The sequence below is a fragment of the Leptopilina boulardi genome, unplaced genomic scaffold (assembly GCF_019393585.1).
Source record: "Leptopilina boulardi isolate dan_hultmark-lab unplaced genomic scaffold, ZJU_Lbou_2.1 LbouV2_244, whole genome shotgun sequence".
Lineage (NCBI taxonomy): Eukaryota > Metazoa > Arthropoda > Insecta > Hymenoptera > Figitidae > Leptopilina > Leptopilina boulardi.
The window spans coordinates 972,234-997,556 of NW_026137801.1; the positions used below are offsets into that span (position 1 = coordinate 972,234).

Genomic DNA, 25,323 nt, shown 5'->3' on the forward strand with positions numbered 1-25,323 from the left:
AATTAATATTCCAATTCGATAATATAAATATTCAGTTAGAATAATTAAAAATTACAGAAAATGTCACTTTAGTCAAACAAAGAATACAATTATTTGCATTTTAAATAAACATCAGTCACGTCGTAAATCAAGATAAATAAATTAACAACATGAATTATTAAATAAACAAAAAATGCACGCAAATTGAAAATTTCTAACTTTACTATTGCGAAGTAAAAATTAAAATTTTTAACTAAAAAATACAAGGAAAGGAAATTCTTAAAACTAGTCATTCGATGATTTGATTTTTAAGTTTTTATAACATCCCCCCAAAAAATAAAATTTTTAGGTTATGTTTCTGTCAAATTCAATGATACCACAGTTTTTGATTTTTTAACTAGAAATTGTTTGAAAAAATTAAAAAAGGTTTTCAAGTAAAAATGTTTTTTATAAGTTAGACTATATTTTATTTAATAATTATTGAATTTAATAGAAAGCATTTTTTGTTTTAATTTTCCAAGAAATTGATAAATCTAATGTAACTCTGCATTCTTAATATGCAAATGACTAAACTTAGTTGTAAAATCATTAATAGAAAGAATTGAATGTCCGAAAAAGTTAATCGTATATCAGAGGTTAAGAAACCCCTAGCTCACATAAATTGAACAGCTTTTGATAAATCACTCGTAACAGAATAAGATTACATATTGACATTGAAAAAAGAATTAAAAATAAAAAAATCTTTACCTTAGACTGATAGTTTCTGTTGCACTTTCCCATTATATCCATTTCACTGGAATCGAAATTACTTCCTCCTGTTTCTGAGTAACTCATTACAAAGATTAATCTCCTTGCATTTCCATATACAATATTGAGAAGAAAATCGGTGCAGTTAGTCAATTCTTGCTTGGCTGCAACTAATCCATTTCCATTCAAAAAACACCTGTTCACTTTCTGAATTTTCCGAACAGTCATACCAACATATTAGCTGCCTGCAAATATTGCACGTGCGCGATAGTTTGAACTTTAAATCCTCCACACATATAAACATCCATTTTAGTAGTAGACTCCCTGAGATTATCAATGTTGGCACTGCGTTCGCGGGAACAATCAAAATTTACACAAACAAGTAGATTCTAAAAATGAGAGATGAAATTGTTTGCTTTTGGCAACAGTAACGTCAAGGAAGAGGGCGCGACTTTGCAGAAATAAACACAATCCCGCTTTAAACATAATCGCCAGGGCGACGAAAAGAGACCAAGTGGTTATTGCGATCGCATATAAATGCAATAGTTTCTATTGTTTTCCTCTTGCCTATTTGTACAATGGCGAAGTCGAACCGAAAAATATTACACGACTCTCCGAACGAAAGCAACACACTCTTAGAGCGAGTAAGATCGAGTCATACCGAGTGATCTTCCCTTACCTCTCAATCCCATTCTTTCTTCCCACCACTCAAAATTGTCCCCTCCACCGCGGATACTAGACAGTGAAGCTTCCCTTCTCACCCATCGTGGAATTGCTGCCGCAAAAGGATGTTGGGGTTACCATGGAGGGCGTGGGAAAAACCTGCTGTGGGAAAGAGTGGGTGGCCCCTGCCTCACTCTACTTTTGCGATGATGTCGATACAACACAAATGTCATTTCTCGTATATATGCAAGATCTGTGCTATCTATATCTACGTATACATACTTAGAAAACTCTGTTTAATACAAAGACAGACTATTGTAAGCACAGGTGAAACTGCATGAAACTGGACTTGTTAATTATATGAGAATAAGCAGCATTAAGCTAATGCAAATTTTTATCCAACATTAACTCTTTTTCTATCTCGATATTAATATAATCAGGCGTTTTGATAAATCTCTTTTTTCCTTCTTTTTTCTATTTATTTCCACATGCTTTTATTATTCTAAAAATAAAACCAAATTTATTTTAAATTACCATTTCATTTTTAACTTAGTTTTTATTAAATTCTTACAAGCTCACGATAACGGAAAGTTATTCTTAGACAATTCAAATTAGTTTCTGTGTTAAGCAAGCATAATTTAAAATAATAATAATACCGCAAAACGGGGTTATTTCGCTCAAATTTTCAAACTAACAAAATTTTTGGTAACAATCATTCATATTGAAAATATATAATCTCTGACTCTTTGCTTTTAATATTACTATGTAAAAAATTAATTATATTGCCCAAAACTATTTATATATATATACCTTTACATAATTCGCACAATTTTAATGCACAGCAAAATATGTTAGTTTATAAAAACATAACCATTTTATTTAAAAATAAAGTCGTTACAATGCGGAATATTTCAGATTTTTAAAATATAAGTTTTCAATATTTAAAAATATTTATAACATATATTTATTGTTATCATATATCTGCTCTCTAAATCTGAATCAGTGAGAATCTTCACTGATTTTAATTAGTAACTCACTTCTCACTGATTAAACCAATGATTTTCACTAATTCTCAGTACAAATCATTGATAACACGCAGGTCTACAAAATAAGACTTTTTTTTGGTGTCAGAGTAGTTTCAAATGTATTTTTGTGTGCTGAACACGATCCTGGGTTCCAAAGTTGCGTATCACGTCAGGATTTTGAGTAAAGAGAGGGTAAAGTCTCCAAAAACAGTGTTTTTGATGGTTTTCATTTTTTTCTCCTTATCCCGACATGCTAGACACTTCTATATATTAGGCTTAAATTAAAGCTTAGATCATACACTTTAAGACCAATATACGCAAGATTAAAAAAAATTTTTAATTTAAAAAAAATGGGGGTAAACACCCTAAAAACCGTGTTTTTAAGGTAAAGGTTTTCAGTATTTTTTTTCCTTAATCTGACGTGCTAGAGACTTCTATATAGGCTTAAATTAAACCTTAAATTGTTCACTTTAAGACCCGCGTTTGTGCAAGACAAAAAAAATTTTGAAAAAAATTGGTGTAAAGACTCCCAAAAATGTGTGTATGAGGGTTTTCAGTATTTTTTTTCTCTTTAACCTGACGTGCTAGAGACTTCTATATATAGGCTTAAATGAAAGTTTAAAACGTATATTTTAAGATCCATTTGCGCGTAATAAAAAATAATTTGAAATTTTGAAAAAATGGAGGTAATGACCCCAATAATCTTTTTGGGTGAGTTGAATCTAATTTTTTTTAAATTTCAAATTATTTTTATCTTGCGCATATGAATCTTAAAGTGTATATATAAGATATAAGCTTTAATTTAAGCCTATATAGAAGTCTCTATCACGTAAGGTTAAGGAGAAAAAAATACTGAAAACATTTAGATACAATATATACATATTTAAAAATTTTTTTAATTATTTTTAATAATGTTGTTAATTAATTTTTTATTAATTGTTCATAATTTTAAACAATTTAATTAACAATATTATGAAAATAACAAATAATATTATTGAAAAGTAATGGGAAGATGATGTTTTCACGCCCTGAGAGCGTAATAAGACTCTACTCTACATGGCGATGTGATATGCGGCTGCACGCGTTTCTTTAAAACTTCAATATTTTTTAAACTATTTAATAAATCGTTTTGTAAATTTACAAAAAACTTTATTACACATTGATAAACAAATGTCTCACTGGAAGTTCTTGAAACTCGGAACTTCCCCGCAGACTTTTTGTCGGCAAAGGTAAGAAAACATGATTATCAATATGCCCTTAAATAACAATTAAAAATTATTAAACAAATGATGATTTCGAACATTCTTATTATATTATCCTTTTCTCTATACTTCAATGTGTTAGGATATCAATTCTAAAGTAATTTTATTAATAATTGTCGAAGATATGACAATTTATGTTTTAAAATTGAATGAAATTTAAGAATTAAAATTTGTCAGTTTTTTGTTATTATTAACTAAAATATTCGCTCTACAAAAAAATTTCAAAGAAAAAAAAGATGCGCTTTAATATTTTATACAAGGTAGTACTTTTTAAAAATAAAAATTTAGAAATTTTTTTTTTCCTATTTTTATGCCTACAACTGCTATGAAATTGTCCCTTCCGAGCGAAGAGCGAGTTCTTCTTCCGAACAGCTCAATTTTGAATATTTTTTAAAAAAACCTTTTGGAAAATGTTCAGAATAACATAGACTCTGTCTGTTATATGCGGAAAATTCAAAATTTTGCGTTTAAAACGTTTTTTAAACAATGTTTAAGTTGGTTGTCAAATCATGGCGCATGACACGCAAACTTCTCAGGTATGTGAAAAGCACAATTTTGAATATTTTTTAAAAAAACATTTTGGAAAATATTCAGAATAACACAGACTCTGTCTGTTATATGCGAAAAATTCAAAATTTTGCGTTTAAAACGTTTTTTAAACAATGTTTCAGTTCCAAAAATGGCCTACATATAAGCAATTCGTGTATTTTTCCTTACTTGTGACAACCAACTTAAACATTGTTTAAAAAACGTTTTAAACGCAAAATTTTGAATTTTCCGCATATAACAGACAGAGTCTATGTTATTCTGAACATTTTCCAAAAGGTTTTTTTAAAAAATATTCAAAATTGTGTTTTTCACATACCTGAGAAGTTTGCGTGTCATGCGCCATGATTTGTGACGTCACGAAGGTTCAAATGCTCTTAAAAACCACTGTGATATCTCAAAAAAATACCTTGTAGACCTGTGTAATCAGTGAAAATAACTGATTCATACAATATAACAACCACAAGTAAAAAAAGTTAGTATTAAATTTTACAAAAGTATTTTTCAATTGTAGGACAAAATGCAACCCAAAGCGTAATTTTGATATTAGAAATACTAAACTTAAAAAAAACTTATATGAAATTTAGTAAAGTTATATCAAATACGTTTAACATATTTTAATATAATTTTACTAAATTTCATATAAGTTTTTTTTTAAGTTTAGTACTTCTGATATCAAAATTTCGCTTTGTCGCATTTTGTCCTAAAATTATAAAATACTTTTATATAATTTGATATTAACTTTCTTTACGTTAACACAGCTGGGTTAAGTTTCGGTTAACTTTTAGTATCTTTAATAAAGACTTGATAAATCGACTAGATATGAAAGAAAAATGCATTTTGAAAGGTAAATAGATGTTTATACCCAGTGGGAAAAGCACGATTGGCTGAATATTAGTCCAATATTAGGAGCACTTTTGCCAATCTTGGTCCATTATTTTAGCCAATATTGGGCCAAGTCTGGGAGTGTAGAGACCAATGCCAAGGCTCGAATTTCAATATTGGCCCAATATATTCAACCAATATTCAAAAGTGCAAAAAATCAGACTCCAGCCAAGATTAAAAAAATTAATTATTAAAACTGAAATATAATAAAATTTTTTGTTATATTTATATGTATATTATATTATTATTTATTATTATTTCCCTTCGGATCAAGGATTATATATAAAATCATCCGCAATAAACGGAGAAAAAGAAAAAACTATTTTCTAACTTCCTGCTACTCACATAGCACGACTTCTTGCTGTGAGGTTTCTGTAAGGATATTGTAGGGTTTGTAAGGTTACCGTGTAAGCCTACAGTAAACTTGAGGTCATCTTAAAACTTCCGCCATTACAGTAAGCTTAAACAGTAAAGCTAAGGTAAGCTTACACAGTAAGGTCGTGGTAAGTTTACATGGTAAGGTTGTGGTAATCTTACACGGTAAGGGTAAGGTAAGCTTCCCGTAAGGTTACTGTAAGGTTGCTGTAAGGTTACTGTGAACATAAAGTAATATGAAAATATATTAAAAATAATTACATTATAATATATATATATTATATTATAAATTTTTTTTTATAAAAAATTATATATTTGGTAAAGTACTTCATGAACCCCAATAGGGTTTGTTAAATAAAATTTACTGCGTAGCCGTATGTGCCACAGAAAACTACTGCGCATAAATATTAATAAAATTTATTTATTAATAACATTCTATGTTTACAGTAACCTTACAGTAACCTTACGGGAAGCTTACAGTAACCTTACGGGAAGCTTACAATAACCTTACCGTGTAAGCTTACCACAACCTTACCATGTAAACTTACCACAACCTTACCATGTAAACTTACCACGACCTTACTGTGTATCACGGAGAGAAATAGATGGTACGGGGTACTATCTAGATAGTACCAGGTACCATATTTGATCTTACATATACGGACAGCAATCTAGATTCTATCAGTAACAATCCAGATTGTACGGAGTAACATCTTGATTGTAGTGGGTAACATAACCATACTTTTTGTAACATCTTTGAAAGTACCGAGTAGCATAATGATAGTACCGGATAACATCTACTTTTTACCATCTTAAGATCATAAATTCTTACCATCTATTTCTCTCCTTGTAAGCTTACCTTACCTTTACTGTGTAAGCTTACTGTAATGGCGGAAGTTTTAAGATGACCTCAAGTTTACTAATTAGTTAAAAATTGTTTATATTTTGTTGAATTTTAATATTGCCTGAAAAGTTGAAAGAAACTACCTTACCGACCGCATACGGTAATGAAAAAATTGAAAGCTGGATTTTATCTTAGTTAAAAAAAAATTATGTTTTTATAGAGATGTTTATTCGTTGATATTACAATATGTTTAATATCTTTTTACGTAACCTTTCCTTTTATATATACACGGAAAGAAATCTTGTTAGAATATTTAATATTTTGACACTCATATTTAGTATATTAATGTTACAATTGCGGAAGATTTTGCAGATTTTGGGATGTTTATAGACTTCATTACTATTTTTTAAGAATGCCTAAAATAAAAATAATAAAGTTTAATATATTTAGAAACAGAAATTAGAATAGTTTTTGCGAAATTCATAATTGTATTATGAAAACTCCAAATGTTAAATTCTAATACGCCCTGTAACAAGTATGTATTAGAATAAAATATTTCATTTTCCGTATTTAGAATTCCGTTCCCCCACAGCAGCCAATCTTTACTAAAAATTTCGTAAAGATTTCCTTGAAATCTTGGGGATATTTAATTGCAAAGTTTAATGAAAATTGCATAAAGATTTAAATGTCCCACCAAAATAAATATTTGGCGTAAAAGTTGACTAAAAATTTAAATGAAATTTTCAGGAAATGTTCGTCGCGAAAATTGACTGAACATTTAAATTAAATATTCATTAAAAATTTATAGCGAAAGTTGAGTGAAAATGTAATTTAAATATTCAGTCAATTTTTGTGACGAACATTTCCTGAAAATTTCATTAAAACTTTTACTCAATTTTTGCGACAAACATTTCCTAAAAATTTCATTAAAATTTTTACTCAATTTTCACGACGAACATTTTCTGAAAATTTCATTTAAATTTTTAGTCAACTTTTACGCCAAATATTTATTTTGGTGGGACATTTAAATCTTTATGCAATTTTCATTAAACTTTGCAATTAAATATCCCCAAGATTTCAAAGAAATCTTTACGAAATTTTTAGTAAAGATTGGCTGCTGTGGGGGTTAACTGGTATAATCATTTTACATTTTGATATACCTTGTCGATAAAAAAGTGGATTGGTGTTAAATCCTTAAATATTTACATATAATACTAATAGAAACTTTTTCTTTCAAAAAATGATAGAAAAATATCAAAAATCACCGAAGTTTGACGGAGTTAAGCGAGTGAGTCCGACCGGGTTTGACCGATCACTAACGAGTAGTCACGAAAAAAAAAATAATTATAGAATATTTGTTATAAGTTTGCTTCTATAATTAAATTAAATGATTTTATGATAAAAATTGTTCTTTGAAAGGTAATAAAATGTTTAATTATTTCTTAATAAATAATTATTTTTATTTTTATTTTTAAATATTTAACAATGTAATATTAAGTTTCTCACAAGTGCAGAAAAATCTGTCTATTTAGTATATAAAGAAGTTCAGAATTTCTCATTTCAGCGTGAATTATGTATCTATATACGTTGCGTTATTCTGCGTTTATGTATGCGTATTGTAGTTAGGATGTGTTAGGAATAATTTTAAGCCAATCAAAGCGTACCAGTTATGTGTGTGTATTAAGAAAGACCCCCACTACCCTCGAATAGAAAAGGAGACAAAATCTTAGAAAAGAGCCATTGGTGGTTCCGACGTTCTTCTTTTTTTCACGGCTCCTGCTTTTTCGTATAGTTTTAGCAAATATTGAAACGTGCTTTATTTTATAACACCACTCCTACTTTTTCGTATAGTTTTAGCAAATTACTGCTAGACTGTTTACTTCCTATCCTGTTTTTTCCTACAGTTTTTTCAATATTCGAAAATTGTAGATTTGAATTAAGAAATAATAATTTCAGTTTTCGTAAAATGTTTCCAGTTACAGGAATTTGTAAAACTATACCAACTTTTATTATCAAACCAGAATGTTTCGGAATTGAAAAACAAAAATATCAAAATTTCTATTCAGATTTATTAAATATTATAACAAGATTTCTTTCCGTGTACATATAAACTTTAACAAAAAATAAATATAATATATTTATAAAATTTTTTTATTTTTTATATAAAAATTTAACATTTTTCTTCGTTAACATGTAAAACAACAGATCGTAGAAGGGTATACGCGACATTTAAAATACATTACGCGTATGCCCTTTTACGATCCGTCGGTTTATATTTTGAAAGTCGAAGAAAAACTGAAACTTTTTTTCTCTTGGCAAAAATTAACCCACGGAGTACACACCTCTTTTTTTCAAACACGAGGTATACTCAGGGTCAGTGTGACCCTGTTCACTTTTCAAACCTCTATCATTTCTGAACTACTTAATTACTTAAACTACTTGAAAATTTTTTTTTAATAATCTGTTAACTTTGAGGAATGTCACCATACTTTAAATATCTTATTAAAAATATTTAAATATAGAAAAAAATATTTAAATAAATAATTTTTTAAAAAATTGTGGTTCTTGTAATTTTTAATATTTTTAGCCAGTATTTTAGTATTGTATTTTCGAATAATAATAAGATAAAATTTAGTCCTATATTCTAACTTGTAAAATAAATTATTTTCGCAAGTTGACGGGAATACGTTTTCATTTTTGACAAGATCTAGTTGACAAGTAATTGAAGTTTTATAAACGTGGAAAATCTAAACGTATTATTAGAACCTAAAACTGTTAACTGAGATTCTCAGGATCTCAAGTTTTGAAAATTTGTAAAAGTTATATTCAAGATTAAACTTGAGAGCAAGGTCACACCTGTATGTGCTGCGAGGGTTAATAATAAAGTCAATATTTTGAGAAATAGATATGCCATTGAAAATAAGTCTACCTTTAAAGAACCTCGAAAACACAGAGTTTTAAAAATTAATTAATTTTTAAACAGTGAAAAAAGTAGTATCACGAAAATGCGTTCTTTTCGAGATATTTGCAAGTTTACATACTTTTTGAACACCTTGTATATCTTTAGTCGAAACATTGGTTGATAGTTCATAAAACTTTGGTGAACTAAAGACTTAATGCATAGAACAAAAGTTTTTTTTTTTTTTAATGACTTCGTGTCGCATCCAAAAGTAAATTTCAGAACTATACTATAATTTTTGCAAAAAAGAGTTCTGATATATTATTCCGATAGAAAATACAGAGTTCCAGAGTTCTCTTATAAAACAAAAAAAATAGTTACATAAAATTTCCAAAATTTATTCAAAAATTTTAAAAATTTAAAGTTTTAGTGGTTTTTGCCGAAGTTTTGACATCTTCATTAAAAGTTTACAACTTATCCTTATGAAATTCTACACTATATTCAAAATCAAAAAAAGTGCTGAACATTAAAATTCTCAAAATGTTTTTTATAAAAATTTGAGTTTTTATGAATTCTGATTAGAGTTCTGGCACCTTTATACAGTTTTCGAACTGTATCTCAGGACAGACTCTTTGACTACATTTTACTTTATTGACCCAAGTTCCGGTCTTTTCATTATTTCAAGCTGCAGCTATTCTACGCTACCCTTGCAGATAAGTGGTGATATGGCCCCAAGTATTGGGGCGAGATCACCACTTATCTTGTTTTTGAAGTTAAAATGAAAAAGTAATTAAAAATCATTGGAAAACATCAAATAAACACAAATTATCACTATTTTATAACACTAAATTTATTTTAGAAAATAAAATCTTTTATAATCAACAATTAAAATTTTTTTGTAGTTTTCAGAGATTGTCGCTTTAATTTAACAATTTGATTGAATCGAAATTGCATTTGGGCTTTCTGGCCACAAATTTTTTATAAATAATAATTAAAAATTGAATAAAGCTAATAATAAGGTGGTGATCTCGCCCCAAGTGAATATATTAAGAGAATAACACAACTTTTAAAACACTTAAAAATCATCACATTCAGAAGAGTCAAATTAATAAAAATTAATTACGTTAAATTTTTTTGGTGAAATTTTTCTCAAATAAAATCGCGAAAATTGAAAAAAAGTTGTGAAATAAACTGCTTTAAATTCATTAATTTTTTTGAAAAATGAAGAAAATTGTAATTCAATTTGAGTGTAACATATACTTTATATATAAGAATCGATTCGTTTCAATGCAAAGGAATTCAATTATTTTATGTATTAACTTGAATTTAAAAAAACACAAAATTTTTTAGCTAAAATATGAATTTTTGATTTTTCAATTTTTATTAATTCTTAAAATTTTATTCAAATCTGTACTTTATATCCTATACCAATCGATTCGTTTTAATGCAGGGAATAAAATTATTTCATATATAAACTATATAAACTAAAATGTGAATTTTTTATTTTTTAACTTTCATTAATTCTTTAAATTTCAATCAAATCTATACTTTATATATACTAATCGATTCGTCTTGACGTAAAGAAGACGATTATATTATATATTACCTTAAATTTTACTTTTAAAAAATTTTATTAAAAAAAAATTTTTGGAAAAAAGACGATAAAATTTTTTTTGGGGGTATTTTTAAAAATCCTCTTGTCATTTTTGAGAGATTAATGTGATAAATAAACCTACAAAATTTTACCCAAATCCATTAAAACATGTTAAAGTTATCGTGTTCACAAAAAAGGGGTCTACACATACATACATCCGGACAATTGATCAGGATCTCATATAACATGTTTCTATATAGAAGAAAATCTGTTTTTACCATTTTTAAAAATTTTATAAACGAAAGGACTACAAAGCTTCCTCCACGAGGAAGCACTATTATCAAGATTATTATATACATATATGTACCGCGTATTGTAATCTTCAAATGTAAATTAATCAATTATATTAAATTGCGAAATATAATTGCTGCAACTCTCTTAGTAATATCAAATAACAATATTTTGTTTAAGAAAATATTAAAAATATTTTTTTATTCCTAATAAATAAATAAGTAAATAATGATACATATATTTAGTTTAGAATAAAAAGTCCAGTAGAGAAATCAAATAAAATTAACAGTAAGCAATTTTAAAGAAATATTTCACTTTCTTTTGTAAGTTTTTGAGTTGTGTGCGAAACTGATGTATTTTTTTTAAATTAAAGATAAAATAAAAAGGAATATTATTAAAAAATTAAAAATTAAAAAAAAGAGGTCGAAATTGAAAAAAAATCTCAAAGAAATTTTGTTTTTTACTTTTTTCTATTTAAATAACAAAATTTTATTTTTATTTTAAAATTTTCTGAAAATACGTAATTTTCTGAAAAAAAATCGTTTTTGATTCATCAAAATCGGTTGAAAATTGACCGAGATATAAAGGAAAGAAAAAAATGCAGTATCAAAATTAAAAGTGATATAACTCCTACAATTTTAGATATTTTAAAAATTCCTTTTACTCACACATTGCTCTTATATAAAGCTATAATTTTACCAAGTATCATTAAAATCGAAGAACCACTTGCAGATTCTGATATTTCTGACGTGGACTTACCCATATATAATACAAATATAAATATTATGACTGCAATGTAAACATATCTTAACAAAAATTTCAAAAAGTTGGGTCTTTTTTTCCTTTAAGCACTGTCTTTTGTATTTTAGTTACCTTTTTAGTTAGGAAATATAATTTTTACAACTTTATTATACATCAGTTTCGCACTTTGAACATTTTATTCTAGTGACTATTTTTTAAAACGTGAAAAAAGCTTACATTGTGGTAATAAAAGCTTGAAACTTTCGAATTCGCGCCTAATGTCACGCCGTCGCCCATACTGGGTGTTTTCGAGAGTTGCTGACAGTATACTGACAGTAAAGGCACTCTTAAGGCGCTCTCACACCTTTTTGGCTGCCTGCAGGTTACCATGGCAACGCATGAGAGTGAGTGCGACAGAAAATTTAAAAATTTGAATATTCAAAATTTTTAATCTTCTGTCGCACTCACTCTCATGCATTGCCATGGTAACCTGCAGGCAGCCAAAAAGGTGTGAGAGTGCCTTAAAAAATTACCCAATCAAAATAAACATGGTCATGGATCAGCCAATCACATCATACATACAAGTTTTAATATAGGAAACCATATGGGATTTCATGTGCATTCTGACATATGATTTCACATGGATTTAAACATAGGAAATCACATAGCATTTCATATTGGGATTGGCTAAACTTCAATACGCCATCTGGTGTGTACCTACTTCGGACAACCATTTTCCTTTTTCATCTTTCTTTAATTAACACGATAGAAAGAGAAATAAAAACTAAAATGTCTGACGAAGTAGGTAAAAGTCACTAGACCGCCAATCCCAATAGATTCTGAAATATCAACCTAAGATTTCACATGGATTTATATATAGAAAACAATATAGGATTTCATGTGTGAGTGCGTCCTTAAAGATGCGTACACTCGTGGCCAGATATGCCTAATTTTGTTCTTTTCTAAGACCGTTTCCGAATTAGGATTTTTAGCACATTTTTGATAAAGTGAATACTCGGAAAGTATGCAGTGTCCTTGTTTCTCCATGCGTAAAGAAGGACACTGCATACTTCCCGAGTATAAGGCTTAAGCAGAATAGATTCTTGAACGGGAACGCAAACTTAAAGGCGCTTGTATACCTCACCGATCCCGAGTATACTTCTGTCGTGTACCATTGGAGTAAAAGAGACAAAAGATATTTCCATCTCTTTTACTCCAATGGTACACGACACTTTCATATTTTTCCTCTCTGTTTTTTTAAATGGAAGTAAATTGCCCCAAAAACAAGGCGTTTTTGCGAATTTTTGAGAAAAAAGTACTTTAAAAAATCGTTTTTTAGGTTTATAAGGTTATTCAAGTTGGGTGTGGGAAAGCCAAGATGGATGATTGCTGGTGCACAAACATCCGGCCTATCAGCCTATCAGCATTCATTCCCACGAGAAATACGTGGAAATGTGTGCTGATAGACCGGATGTTTGTGCACCAGCTTGGCTTTCCCCCACCCAACTTGAATAACCTTATTGTCTAGAATAAACCTTTATGAAGATATTCCCCTTTTGAATTTATATATTACTGGTTGTCCGGAACCAAGTGCACCAAAAAAAGGTACCTTTTGGAAAACGCCACCTACAGCTAAGAAATTGAACTAAATACACTCAAATATTTTTTTTAAAATTTTCACTACGTAATGTACAACAATGTCCAAAAAGAATTTTTGCAATTTCTTTAATACTTTTCTTATAATTAAAGTTTTAAAACGTGTCTTTTTTGTCAATTCTAAAGTAGAAAGTACCCTTAAAGTATATTTTTAAAATTGTAATATTTCTCCAAATTAATCAAATAACTTTATTCTACAAATTATTTATCTATAACAGTATTATTTTTAATACAAAATTGCGAGTAAAAAAACACACCAAAAATTTCACTATATTGACGGTTGATAATAGGAACTTCACAATTTCACTTTAAACACATTTGTATTAACAACTTAATTACTTTCAAAATCAATGAAATTGCATTCATTCTCATTTCAAACATTTTTAAATTGCATAAAACCATTATTTCACCAGTGAAATTTCACTGATTGGAATTATACGATTTGGCGCGAGCCACGACAGTTGGCAATAACACATTTGTGACGTCATTGCGTATGCGTACACGTCAACGTGTATGTATACAGCCAATGTAGTCTCACAACTAAAAATTGTTCTTTCTCATATATAAATAATTGTACATGATTATTTTTAATTTCCGGACCCCCTAAAATTTTTTTTAAAGTGCCTTCCCATGACAGCGTGAAACGCCAGCGTAAAAGCGGAAACCAAGAGAATGAAAAAGATAGAGAGATATGTTCGTCTCTTTCGTTCTCATGCTTTCTGTTTTTACGCCGGCGTTTCACGCTGTCATGGGACGGCGCCATTTGTAGCTTTACATCGACATGTGATGACACCTTTAAAAAGCTGTCATGTGACTGCGGCCTTATTGTTGAGGCACCTTTTATATATGTATATGTATAGTTCAGTGCAGTTTCAAGAAGGGAGGTGTGACAGCACCATAATTTTTGACAGAGAGAATTGCCTGGATTATTGTATATGGTTATTACTTGGGTTATTATTGTTTAGTGGATTAGTCAATGTCAAAAATGTTTAAAAACTAGTTGCAATATTTTTGTCGGGCTGTAAGTAATATCTATTTAACATACGCGCTAAATTTGGAGACGGCAACAATTTAGAGAAGCAAAAAGTGGGTGGTGATTCGAGGCTAGAAATCCTATAGTTAAGGAATTTCGTCCCTTAACCGTTTCTGATGAGCTCTGCCACTGTGTTTTTTGTGTTAGTAACATGGCTGTACAATTGGACAGCGGAGGAAAGGATGATTTAAAAACACAATTTGTCACGAGAGAAGGAACGTATCAACTGATGACCTTGTCGGAATATTCTAGGCCAAATAGGGTTGGATACACAAATAATCAAGGCAGTGCTTCTGTCAGGGTTTCATTTGTCACTTTGCCGGATCCCACAGATCCTACTGGCACTCAAGGACTTGGTGATCGAATGTGTTTCAATTTTGGCAAGGAACTTTACGTTTACGTCTATCGTGGCGTGAAAAAGGTTAGTTGCTCTCCAAAAAGTACTTTAATTTTTCCTCTTTGCTAATCTACGTGTCTTCCATTTCTCAAGCCTAACCTACAAATATATAACTTCATTTTTTGCTCACATTATTTTCATCATTTTTTCATTTTGAGTATATTTTTTTTTAACTTTGACAAACCAATTTTTACGTCTTGCGATAATGCTTTTATTTTTTTATTTCAACTTTTCGATAAATTAATTTTATTACATGGAAAATTTAGAAATTGTTTCTCTAAATTAATTATTTTTATAAATTTTATTTTACCAATAGCTAAAAGAAAAAAACACGCCTATTCCGTCATTTTTTTTCAAAATTTCAAATTACATACACAAAAACCCTACACCGATTAAACCGCATAAAATTTTTTGAGTAAATTGTTTTTAAACGACCATAATCAATTATGATTTACATCTTTATACAAAGATATTCTACACGACTTACTTTGCAAAAAAAAGAAAAATTTGAGTTCTACAGAATAAAGTACTAAATGAAAAATTCTGGACGATTAATTTAAATTATTTTTTTACTTGATCGTTTAAAAGCAAACTTTTTATTTATAAATTTAAGTCCAGTTATTATTAAGGTGCAAAATTGTCTTATGCAGAGTTAACAGTGTAAGGTTTTACTGTGTGCCATTTAGTGAGTAAGATTATATTACGTAGTATTTAATTGAATCGTGAATTTCGAAAAGAGCTCAATTCCAAAAACCGTACGAGTTATTTTCACTTTCATTTCACACCAGGCTTCTAAGGTGAATAGGTTTTACAAAAATGAATGCAAAATCGGCAACTGGGATTTGATTTGTACTTACTCACACTCTCAAATTCCGTTTAGAACGAAATTCTAGCTGCTCGGGTTCGCCAAATATGTATACATGTTTAACTATATCAGCGCAACAGTATAAGTTTATTTGAGACATTTAATGGCTGATTTAATTTATCATTAAATTATTATTAATTTGATTATATTATATCATATAATATTATATAAAATAAATATAATGAATAAATATTATCCCAACAAAAACATCTTCGATGCAAAAAGTTACGCCAAGCAAAAGTTATCTTAACCATCGAAATAATTCGTGAAATGAAAGTTAGCCAAGTTAATTTTACGATTATGTTAAGTTTTAATTAATTTTTTTAATATAAATAATCAAAATTTAAAACTGGGAAATTATTTATTTATTTATTTATTGAAAATATACGGGCAAAGCCCATTCGTACAGAGTACTATAGAGATACATTAAATGTGGTTTGTATTAATTGGCTGCGTTGTTGTTAAGGTCATTGAAAATCAAAATTCGCAAATTTTTGATGAAAGTTGTGAATGAATTACAGAAAAAATCAATGCTGTTGTTGAACTGGTTTGCCTCATTGCTCAGTCTGTTGATTACTGAATTTGTTATATAGTTTTCTTTAATAAAAGGTAGTTTAAATAATGGTAGGTTTCTAGGTGACCTTTGCGGCACATGGAAATCGAATAAGAACAAAAGGTCAGAGCAGTTAATACGACCGTTGATGATTTTAAATAAAAAAAGAAGATCAGCAAACAAAAATCTTTCAGACATCAACGGTATATTGAGTTTACTTCTAATTTCACTATATTCATGACTATTATAGTCTAATGGTAAACCAGTTTGTCTGGCAGCAAAACGTAGAAATCTGTTTTGAACTCGCTCTATCAAAACTATAGCCCTAGGAACTTTTTTTTGATAAATAAATAAATAAATAAATAAATCGTTCTGGTGAGGTCGCCATATTATTGATGCAAATTCAAGTATCGGTCTGACCAACGAGAAGTACAAGCATTTCAAAGCATCGATGTTTTTGAAGCGCCTTGAATTTCTGGTGATGAAGCCCAAGACTCTGGTGGCTTTATTTACAGTATATATGATGCGATTAGTAAAAACAGAATTTATGATCATTATACAAATTATAATTTTAAAATATGCGTGCAATGTAGAAAAAAAGAATAGTTTTGGTCTAAATATGAAATAGAGTTAATAATAATTATTAAAATAATTAATTGAAATCAATTTTTTGATTAAGAAAAATTTCTGTCGTACGAGCAGTTATGAAAACTTGGTGTGAATTATTTTTTTATATATACTTCTGCAAGTGGATTAACGAAAAATTAATGAAGGATATAAATATTAAATAGGTAATAAATATAATTATTATGTAAATATTTAAAAATAATTTACACCAAGTTTTTATAACTGCGCCTATGATAGAAATTTTTCTTAATCAAAAAATTGATTTCAATTAATTATTTTAATAATTATTAACTCTATTTCATATTTAGACCAAAACTATTCTTTTTTTCTACATTGCATGCATATTTTAAAATTATAAATTGTATAATTTCCCATTTTTAAATTTCATTATTTATATTAAAAAAATTAATTGAAACTTAACATAATCGTAAAATTAACTTGGCTAACTTTCATTTCACGAATTGTTGGCGCAACTTTTTGCATCGAAGATGTTTTTCTTCTTTTTTTTCTTCACAACATCAAAAGGGTGTTTTGATTTCAAAGTTGAAAACAATTTTGTTCCAAAAACTTCATTTTTTCTATATGGAATCAATGGTAAAGAATCAGTATCAATAACAAGGATAGAAACTTATCGAATGTGAAAAATCAAAATTTTGATATCAGAAATACTAAACTTTAAAAAAAACTTATATGAAATTTAGTAAAGTTATATTAAAATATATTAAACGTATTTGATATAACTTTAATAAATTTCAATGTTGAGTCGACGAAAAATACTTTTATAAAATTTGATACTAACTTTCTTTTCGTGAAAGACATTTTTTGGGACAAAGTATAAAGGGCTATTATTATTTAACTTAATTTAAATAATTGCAAAATAAATAGGATTTTATATTTTTCAACGAATAATAATAACACTGTGCTTGTTCAAAAAATGAACAAACTGGGCATATAGTGAATTAACCTAATTTGGGTACGCTGAATTCAATGGCGTTAGCCGTATTTTAAGTTCGGGTCAAATTTTTTAAATAATCGCTATTTGGTTTTTTTGTCCCATTATCAAAATACAACATTTTTCCTAATCAAAAAGAATAAAATTGACTTGAAACCCCTTACTTCGGGGTTTTTGGGGTCGCTGATTACGAATCCGGTTTCAGTTTTTCAAAATTCAAAATTCAAAATGTCGGGCCAATATGGCGGATTTTTTTTAAATCGTTCGGATTCTATTGCTTTATGAAGCACTCGCATACATTTCAAAATATGTGACCAGGTCTACTAACAAGAATAAATGGTTCGTAAAATTGAATTCACTTGAAACTCGTTATTTGGTAGTTTTTTGGGGTCGTTGACACCATATTTGTAATTAGCGATTGCAAAAACCTCTGAGAAATGAGTTTCAAGTTAAATACGTTAATTTTTAACCCTTCGAGATCACACTGGGTGGCTGTCACCCATCAATATTGTCAACTTTCGATATTTTTCTGAAAACGTGAAAGATTCATGAAATTTTTTCGATAACACGGATTTTATATTTTTATGCAAAACATAAGGAAACAGATTTTTAAAGCATTGAAATGTATCCACAAATTTTGCTGGTTTCTATAAATTTACCATTTCCAAATTACAGCCACTTAAAAATGACCAATGGTGGCAACCACCCAGTGTGACCTCTAAGGGTTACTAAATTTATCCGCCAAATTGGATCCGCTATTTTGAATTTTGAAAAACTGACAATGGATTCGAAATCAGCAAAATATCGGAGTTGTCACTGAACAGTATTGTAACTTAACGTAATTATCATTTAACAGAATTGTCATTTAACGGAATTGGCAGTTATAGAAGATAAACTCACATACTGAAATAGTGTCTGTTAAACGACAATTCCATTCAATGACAGTTCCGTTAAATGCTTTTGCTTTTTAACTAGCTTTAAAAGTATCTTTTCGTAGAAATTCTTAATAACTATAATCTTATTAACTACTGCGGACTACAGACCGACTTGAATTAGGAGTGCTCTTCGAGTACTCGCATTTACCTGGACCATCCCAAAATGGGTTTTCTTCTAGAAACTGTAGAAAAGCTCTCCTGAGTACAACGTTTGTCGACAGTACACATCATTATACCGCAATGTCAAACCTTCGTCTTGATACATTTCGATTGCAGTGAAAACACCAGGGCTTTAGCGATCCAAGCACTAACCGCACCCAAGTAAGCAGCTTAACCTCGATGATCGCAAGCCCCAGAATTTCACCAATCTTTAACAAAAAAATTCAAATTTTAGATTTTTTCAAAACTTTTTTAACACTTTGAAATAAGCATTCTAGAGTGAAAAATGAATTTCACCAAAAATTCATAAGACAAGTTGAAAATTATTTATTTAGATTTAGATTTATAAACAGATGATAAACCCTTTACACAGTATAAAGTAATGTAGAGACAAAATTTGTCGTATTTAATGCACGCGCGAAAAGAATACATATGCCCAAAGTGCTAATGACCCACCAGTGGGTCATGCCATCTTAGATTTGTCGTAAGAAAAATTATTACTGACCGAAACGAAATGAATAAACCTTATTGGTTTATTGGAATTTTTAGGATTTGTATCGTTGAAAGAAGCATATCTTATTAGTTGCAGAAAAAGAATTATACTTACTGTTTTTATATACATATAGTTAAAATAAATTTTGAAAATAAAATAGTTATATTTATGATTTGTGTAGTAGAATGAACTATTTCTTTTTGGATACAGAAAACAGACCTACTGTTTTCATGTAGTAAAAATAAGTGTTGAAAATAATTATTTTTAGGGTTTTTGTCGAGGCAGAGTTTACTTGTTAAAAAAGTGTACAGTGGACTATACAGTGACTGTAATTCAAGTCTAACATATAATTTTTATTGTGGAGTTAACTGTTAGTTTGTAGTAAATCTTACTATTTTTATCAGTTAAAAAAGTTTCTATGTAAAGTTTGTAACACAGTAAAAATGATACAGCCAGCAGGATCATTTTGATCCGCAGCAAAAATGAGTCAAGTAGGTGGCGCCACGTTCTATGTCGTTTAGCATTGGCTTATTTTGAACCGCAGCAAAAATGAGCCCAGGTTTATACTGTGAATACACTGTTAGAAATCGGACTCTAACTTTACACCAAAAAGATTGAAAATATACACTGAGAAAAATATGCTATTGAATCAATAACATTTCTGCCGCAAAGGTATGAAAATTATTGATTCAAAAGCATATGCTATAAAATTTTAAAAATATTTTATAGATTCTATAGCATATGCTTTTGAATCAATAATTTTTATACCTTTGCGGCAGAAATGTTATTGATTCAATAGCATATTTTCAATCTCGAAAAGTGTGAATGTTTGCATGTCATTGGTTAGATAAATTTAGTCATTTAATTTGTCTTGTCTCAATTTTTAGGGTTTCATGGCTTAGGTCCGAAAGCCTTATAGTTTCGCTTTGGTGTCCGTCCGTCCGTTGTACATTCGTATGCTTGCCATGGTAACAGTTAACATAGCAACCGTTACCATGGTAGTAAACATTACCTTGGCAGGCCACGAAACACTTCAATGGTGGCGCCATGCGCCTGCTTCTCTCATATTTTTATTATCTGTAAATAAAGTTTGATTCTGTTTTTCACCTTGTGTGCTTTTTAGGAATGAATTGTATGAAGTACAATATTTGGAAATTAATTAACACAATTAAAATGTTTCATTACTCTATTGTATTATATGTATCATATGGTGAATGTAGAATTCGGCGAGCGGTCATATTGACCTGTTTCGATAAATTGTAATTGTCAACACTGTTTACAACGTTCTTTCATTCAATTTGTTACGTTATCTTATTATAAGTATATCTTGCTGTATATAAAACAAAATGAAAAAAATAGATGGTTAAGTTGTCGGCTTTCGAATGTTAGTGTTGTGCGTTCAATTCCCAGCGTTTAGGGATTTTCTTTATTAGGTGTATAAAAATTAAAGGCCTTAATACTTTAATTAATAACAATAATAAGTTTACTACTTTAAATAGTTCTTTTCTACTAAATTTTACAGTTGATTTAATCGTTTTTACATAGTTGTCTCAACTACAGTTTGTTGACTGGGATCTCCTAGAACTATGAAAATTAGTTACTGCAACCTAATGAAACAGTTAATGTGACTAACAAAAAATCATTGAAATAACTTCTTTATTTAGTTAAATTTACTGTAAAAATGGTAAATTTTACTATACTTTATAATTAATTTGACAGTTTTTACATAGTTGTTTTAACTATTGTTTGTTAATTGGACCTCCTGGAACCAGGAGAAATAGTTAAATAGTAGTCAATTTTACCAATTGTTACTTTTTTAAAAAAAAATACTCACGAGTGAGAGTGTTAAAAAGAGAAATGAAAGTTAAATGTTATCAAAAGTAAAAATGAACAGATACAAAATAATGAATGTCTTTTTTCTGTTAGGCTGTGGATTTAAATAAACCAGTTGAAAAGAAGTTGTACAAAGGAACCAATCCCACTTGTCACAACTTTAATCAAAGTGCTGCAACAGCTGATGGTGCCCCACTTCTAGTCGGCTTTTCAACAGGTCAAATTCAACTTATCGATCCAGTTAAAAAAGACAATAGTACATTGTACAATGAAGAAGTAAGTGCTAATTAATATTACACTTAAGTAGATTAAACACCGATCTGTAAGCATCGTCAACTTGGTCGTGAGTTTGATTGAGATAATGCAATCATTATTCATAACCGAATTGGAGAAAAAGTAGAGTTGCTGAAATAACTCAAATTAAATCATGTCTATTCACTGTAAACAAAATGGAAGATTTTTTCTCTCCGAGTAGAGAATTCTATCTATTCTTTAATAAGACGATTAAAATCTTGACCATTTTGATTTTGTTTTGATGGAGGTTATTAACTTATGTGTCCCTTATTGTCTTATTTTTTTTAATTGAAAAACAAAATTTTAACTAAATATGGGCAGAACTCTGTTAGAACTATTCAGAACTCTAAAAAAATTTCATTTTTTAAGAAGTGAGGTGCTGCGTGAAGTTAGCCCCCATTACGAAAAATCGATATTTTTAAGACTTAATCGCCGGAACTATTTCTAAAACCTATCAAGAACTTTAGAACTATTCTTCAGAAAGTCAGAACTCTAAAAAAATTTTTAATTTTTTAAAAGTGGGGGGCTAAGTTCACATGCATGCTAAGATCATGTTATAAATTGGTGCACGATGGCCCCTATAATTCGAAAGTAATATTACAAAGAAAGGTTCATAATATCTAAAAGTGAGTTTAGGTACTTTAAAAGATAAAAATTGCAGCAGATATGGAGCATCGATAAGATTATTAACTAAACCAAAAACAAACCTACATTTGATAACCATTCGACTCTCTTCATACGTTAGCATCCCAAACGTATGTCAAAGTTTTACGTAATATAAACCTCGCTATACATTATATTTAAGGAATCTCTTATTAATTTTTTCAAAATAGACCTCTTTATTCAAATTTGGATCTTAAGATAGAGATAGGTATTCTGATTTTGATCTAACCAGAGAATTAAATAGAATAAATAATACATTTAAATTTTGGAAATGTTTGGTGTTTTTAATAACGATACCTAAAGATTAGGAAGCAGAGTTAATAATTGATTGATAATTTGGCCTAAAATCAAGATTAGAAGTAAAGGTGACTTCCAGACATTTAATTTCATGCTTTTCAGGGATAATGGTATCTAGAATTTTATAAGAGGTAAGAATATATTATTTTTTGTAAATAAAATCATGCTGAATTTTACGAGGTTTAAAGCTAACTTCCCATTAGTCTACTGGTGTATTATATTGTTTTGGAGTAAGACAGCATTCGACTTGAATTCCTGTTACCTTCACTTTTCGATTTGTTTCGTTAACGTCGTCCATCTAGAAACTCCATTTTCTCGAACTTGCGTCGTAAAGTACTATTATTAAAATAGTATATCTGATCTTTTAATGAAATGCCTTTATTACATAGATACATTAATGTTGATTTAGTTTGTATTATTTGTAATAAAATTGTATTTTTGTTGCAGCGGCTAATAGACAAAACAAAAGTTACTTGCATAAAGTGGATTCCTCAATCAAGTAACCTGTTTCTCGTCTCTCACAGTTCAGGTCAACTATATTTGTACAACAAGGAACTTTTATGTGGTACCACTTCGCCGCATTATCAACCATTTAAATCCGGTATTGGCTATGCTATTCACACCTGTAAAACAAAATCAACACGAAATCCTTTATATCGATGGGTTATCGGAGCTGATGGATGCTGCATAAACGAGTTTGCTTTTAGTCCTTGTGGAACGAATTTAGCCGTTGTATCTCAAGACGGATTTCTCAGAGTATTTCATTACGATACAATGGAGCTTATGGGTTCTGCAAGAAGTTATTTCGGTGGATTCCTTTGTGTTTGCTGGTCACCTGACGGTAGATATGTTGTTGTTGGTGGTGAAGATGACCTCGTGACAATTTGGAGCTTCAATGAGAAGCGCATTGTTGCTCGAGGACAAGGTCACCACAGCTGGGTTAGTGTCGTCGCTTTTGATCCTTACACTACATCCTATGCAGAACAGGATCCAGATTTCAGTGGCTCGGATGATGAGATCATTCCACAACACAATTATCATCACGTCCGGGAAAAAACAATTAGGCCTTCGACTACTTCGCAAAGTGGACAATCGAATCGAAATTCATGTAGCTCCGAAATTAGAGTTTCGGGAGGTACCTGCTATAGATTAGGAAGTGTTTCTCAAGACACCCAGCTTTGCCTCTGGGACATTACAGAAGACGTACTACGACAACCTGTCTGTCCAAAGCAAAGGCCGTCGGTTGTAAGTTCCCTCTCTAATGTTTGCAATCCTACTAGCGGCAATGGAGCCACGTCGAATAATTTCTCGAATCATAAATACAATAATGTTAACAATGTTCACCTGAAGGAAAATGCCATTAGCAACGATGGTAGCAACATTTCTAGTACGAATACAGCTGTGTCAACAGTAAACTCTTTGACTCAAAGGTTAGCAGGACTGGGATTTGGCGAACGCAAAAGCGATAATCACAAAAGAAATTTTAGCCTCACCATGAAAAACAACTCGGCAGGCAACAATTCTGTAGTTTTAACCTGTGGAGGTGATAAAGCAAGCAATAACTCTAATGGAAGCAATATGTACAGTGGCAGTGGAAATTTAAGTTCGAGTAAAAAGTCTGGATCGGCAACAGATGATCCCATGAAATTAATAGGAACAGCTTGGTGTCCTCGATTTGATGAATGTCCAGTACTGGAGCCGCTGGTGTGCAAGAAGCTTGCGCATGAAAGACTGACTGAATTAGTATTTAGAGAAGATTGCTTCGTGACAGCGTGTCAAGATGGATATGTTTATACTTGGGCGAGACCTGGTCACATGGTAGGTCCTCTTACCATCAGCAACACGCTGCATAGACCGCATCATCAAAGTCACCCCTACACTAACATCAATTTTTCAAGATCTAACGATCTCTGATGAATCGAACAACCTATTAGCGATTCTACATAATGTTGAATTTTTTAATATTATTATTTAAGGAATTTGTACATATTAATATATTCCAGATTAACATCTGTCCTACACAAGTTTACCTGCCTTATTCATTTCTATTCAAAAGAAATTGGAAAAAAGTTTAAAAACGTTAATTAGGTTATCAACATCGGATTTGTTAGTCCAATTCTTGTTAATTTTTAATTACTTGAAATTTTGATACCTCCATGTATATTTAAATAAACTCGAACAAGTAAATAATTATTGCAATCAATAGTAATTATTATCACGAAATCATCACTAATACGAAAATTATGAGTGTAAATGAGTGTAAATAATAATTATAATTATAATAGTAATTGTAATGGGTTACCCATTTAGTAGACAAGTTCTTAGGCAGTCAACGTGGGATAGGAGTTTTTATACGGACAAAACGAGAGTGGTTTTTTACATGGAGGTACCGATTTATACACTTTGCTAGCAACCAAAGATCAAGAAAAAAATTCAAGCTCTACTCAATAAAGTCATGTTAAAATTTAAAGTTATATTAATATAATTTTTTATTAAAATATATCACCTTAGTCAATAGTGTAAATGTGAATATTACTGCGGATTTTCAGATTAATCAATTTCGTTGCTTGTACTTATATATGAAAATTGAATAGTATCAAATTTATATAGGCACTCGTTATATTGAAAAATATAATAGCCAATGCATGTATTATTGTTAATATGTATGTATTACTGTGTGCCAATGGTTAATGAATTACTGTTCATGTATTACTG

The 25,323-nt window shown here is 29.7% G+C and overlaps 2 protein-coding genes across 4 annotated transcripts in view; one reads left to right on the forward strand and one right to left on the reverse strand.

Moving 5' to 3' along the window:
• The window catches only part of LOC127280439 (suppressor of hairless protein-like), a 28,512-nt gene extending 16,362 nt beyond the window's left edge, over window positions 1–12,150 (reverse strand). Inside the window, exon 1 of one of the 3 annotated variants that reach the window (XM_051303410.1) lies at window positions 12,089–12,150. The gene's annotated coding sequence lies outside the window, so the exon portion shown is untranslated. Of the gene's footprint in view, window positions 1–726; window positions 1,423–12,088 lie in introns of those variants that run through there. The other 2 variants (XM_051303409.1, XM_051303408.1) reach the window with 2 other exon arrangements.
• Window positions 12,151–14,365: 2,215 nt separating this feature from the next.
• LOC127280434 (WD repeat-containing protein 20) lies at window positions 14,366–25,082 on the forward strand. Its single transcript, XM_051303398.1, has 3 exons — window positions 14,366–14,961; window positions 21,448–21,630; window positions 23,056–25,082. The coding sequence occupies exons 1-3, from the start codon at window positions 14,692–14,694 to the stop codon at window positions 24,520–24,522; spliced, it is 1,920 nt and encodes a 639-aa protein (XP_051159355.1). The 5' UTR covers window positions 14,366–14,691; the 3' UTR covers window positions 24,523–25,082.
• The last annotated feature ends 241 nt before the right edge of the window (window positions 25,083–25,323 follow it).

What these genes read in the sequence shown, in the direction of transcription:
- LOC127280434 (XM_051303398.1), top strand. Translation starts at nt 14,692, where the DNA reads ATGGCTGTACAATTGGACAGCGGAGGAAAGGATGATTTAAAAACACAA. An exon ending in TCTATCGTGGCGTGAAAAAG is followed by an intron (nt 14,962 to 21,447) that starts GTTAGTTGCTCT and finishes TTTTTCTGTTAG; the next exon opens with GCTGTGGATTTAAATAAACC. An exon ending in GTACATTGTACAATGAAGAA is followed by an intron (nt 21,631 to 23,055) that starts GTAAGTGCTAAT and finishes TTTTTGTTGCAG; the next exon opens with CGGCTAATAGACAAAACAAA.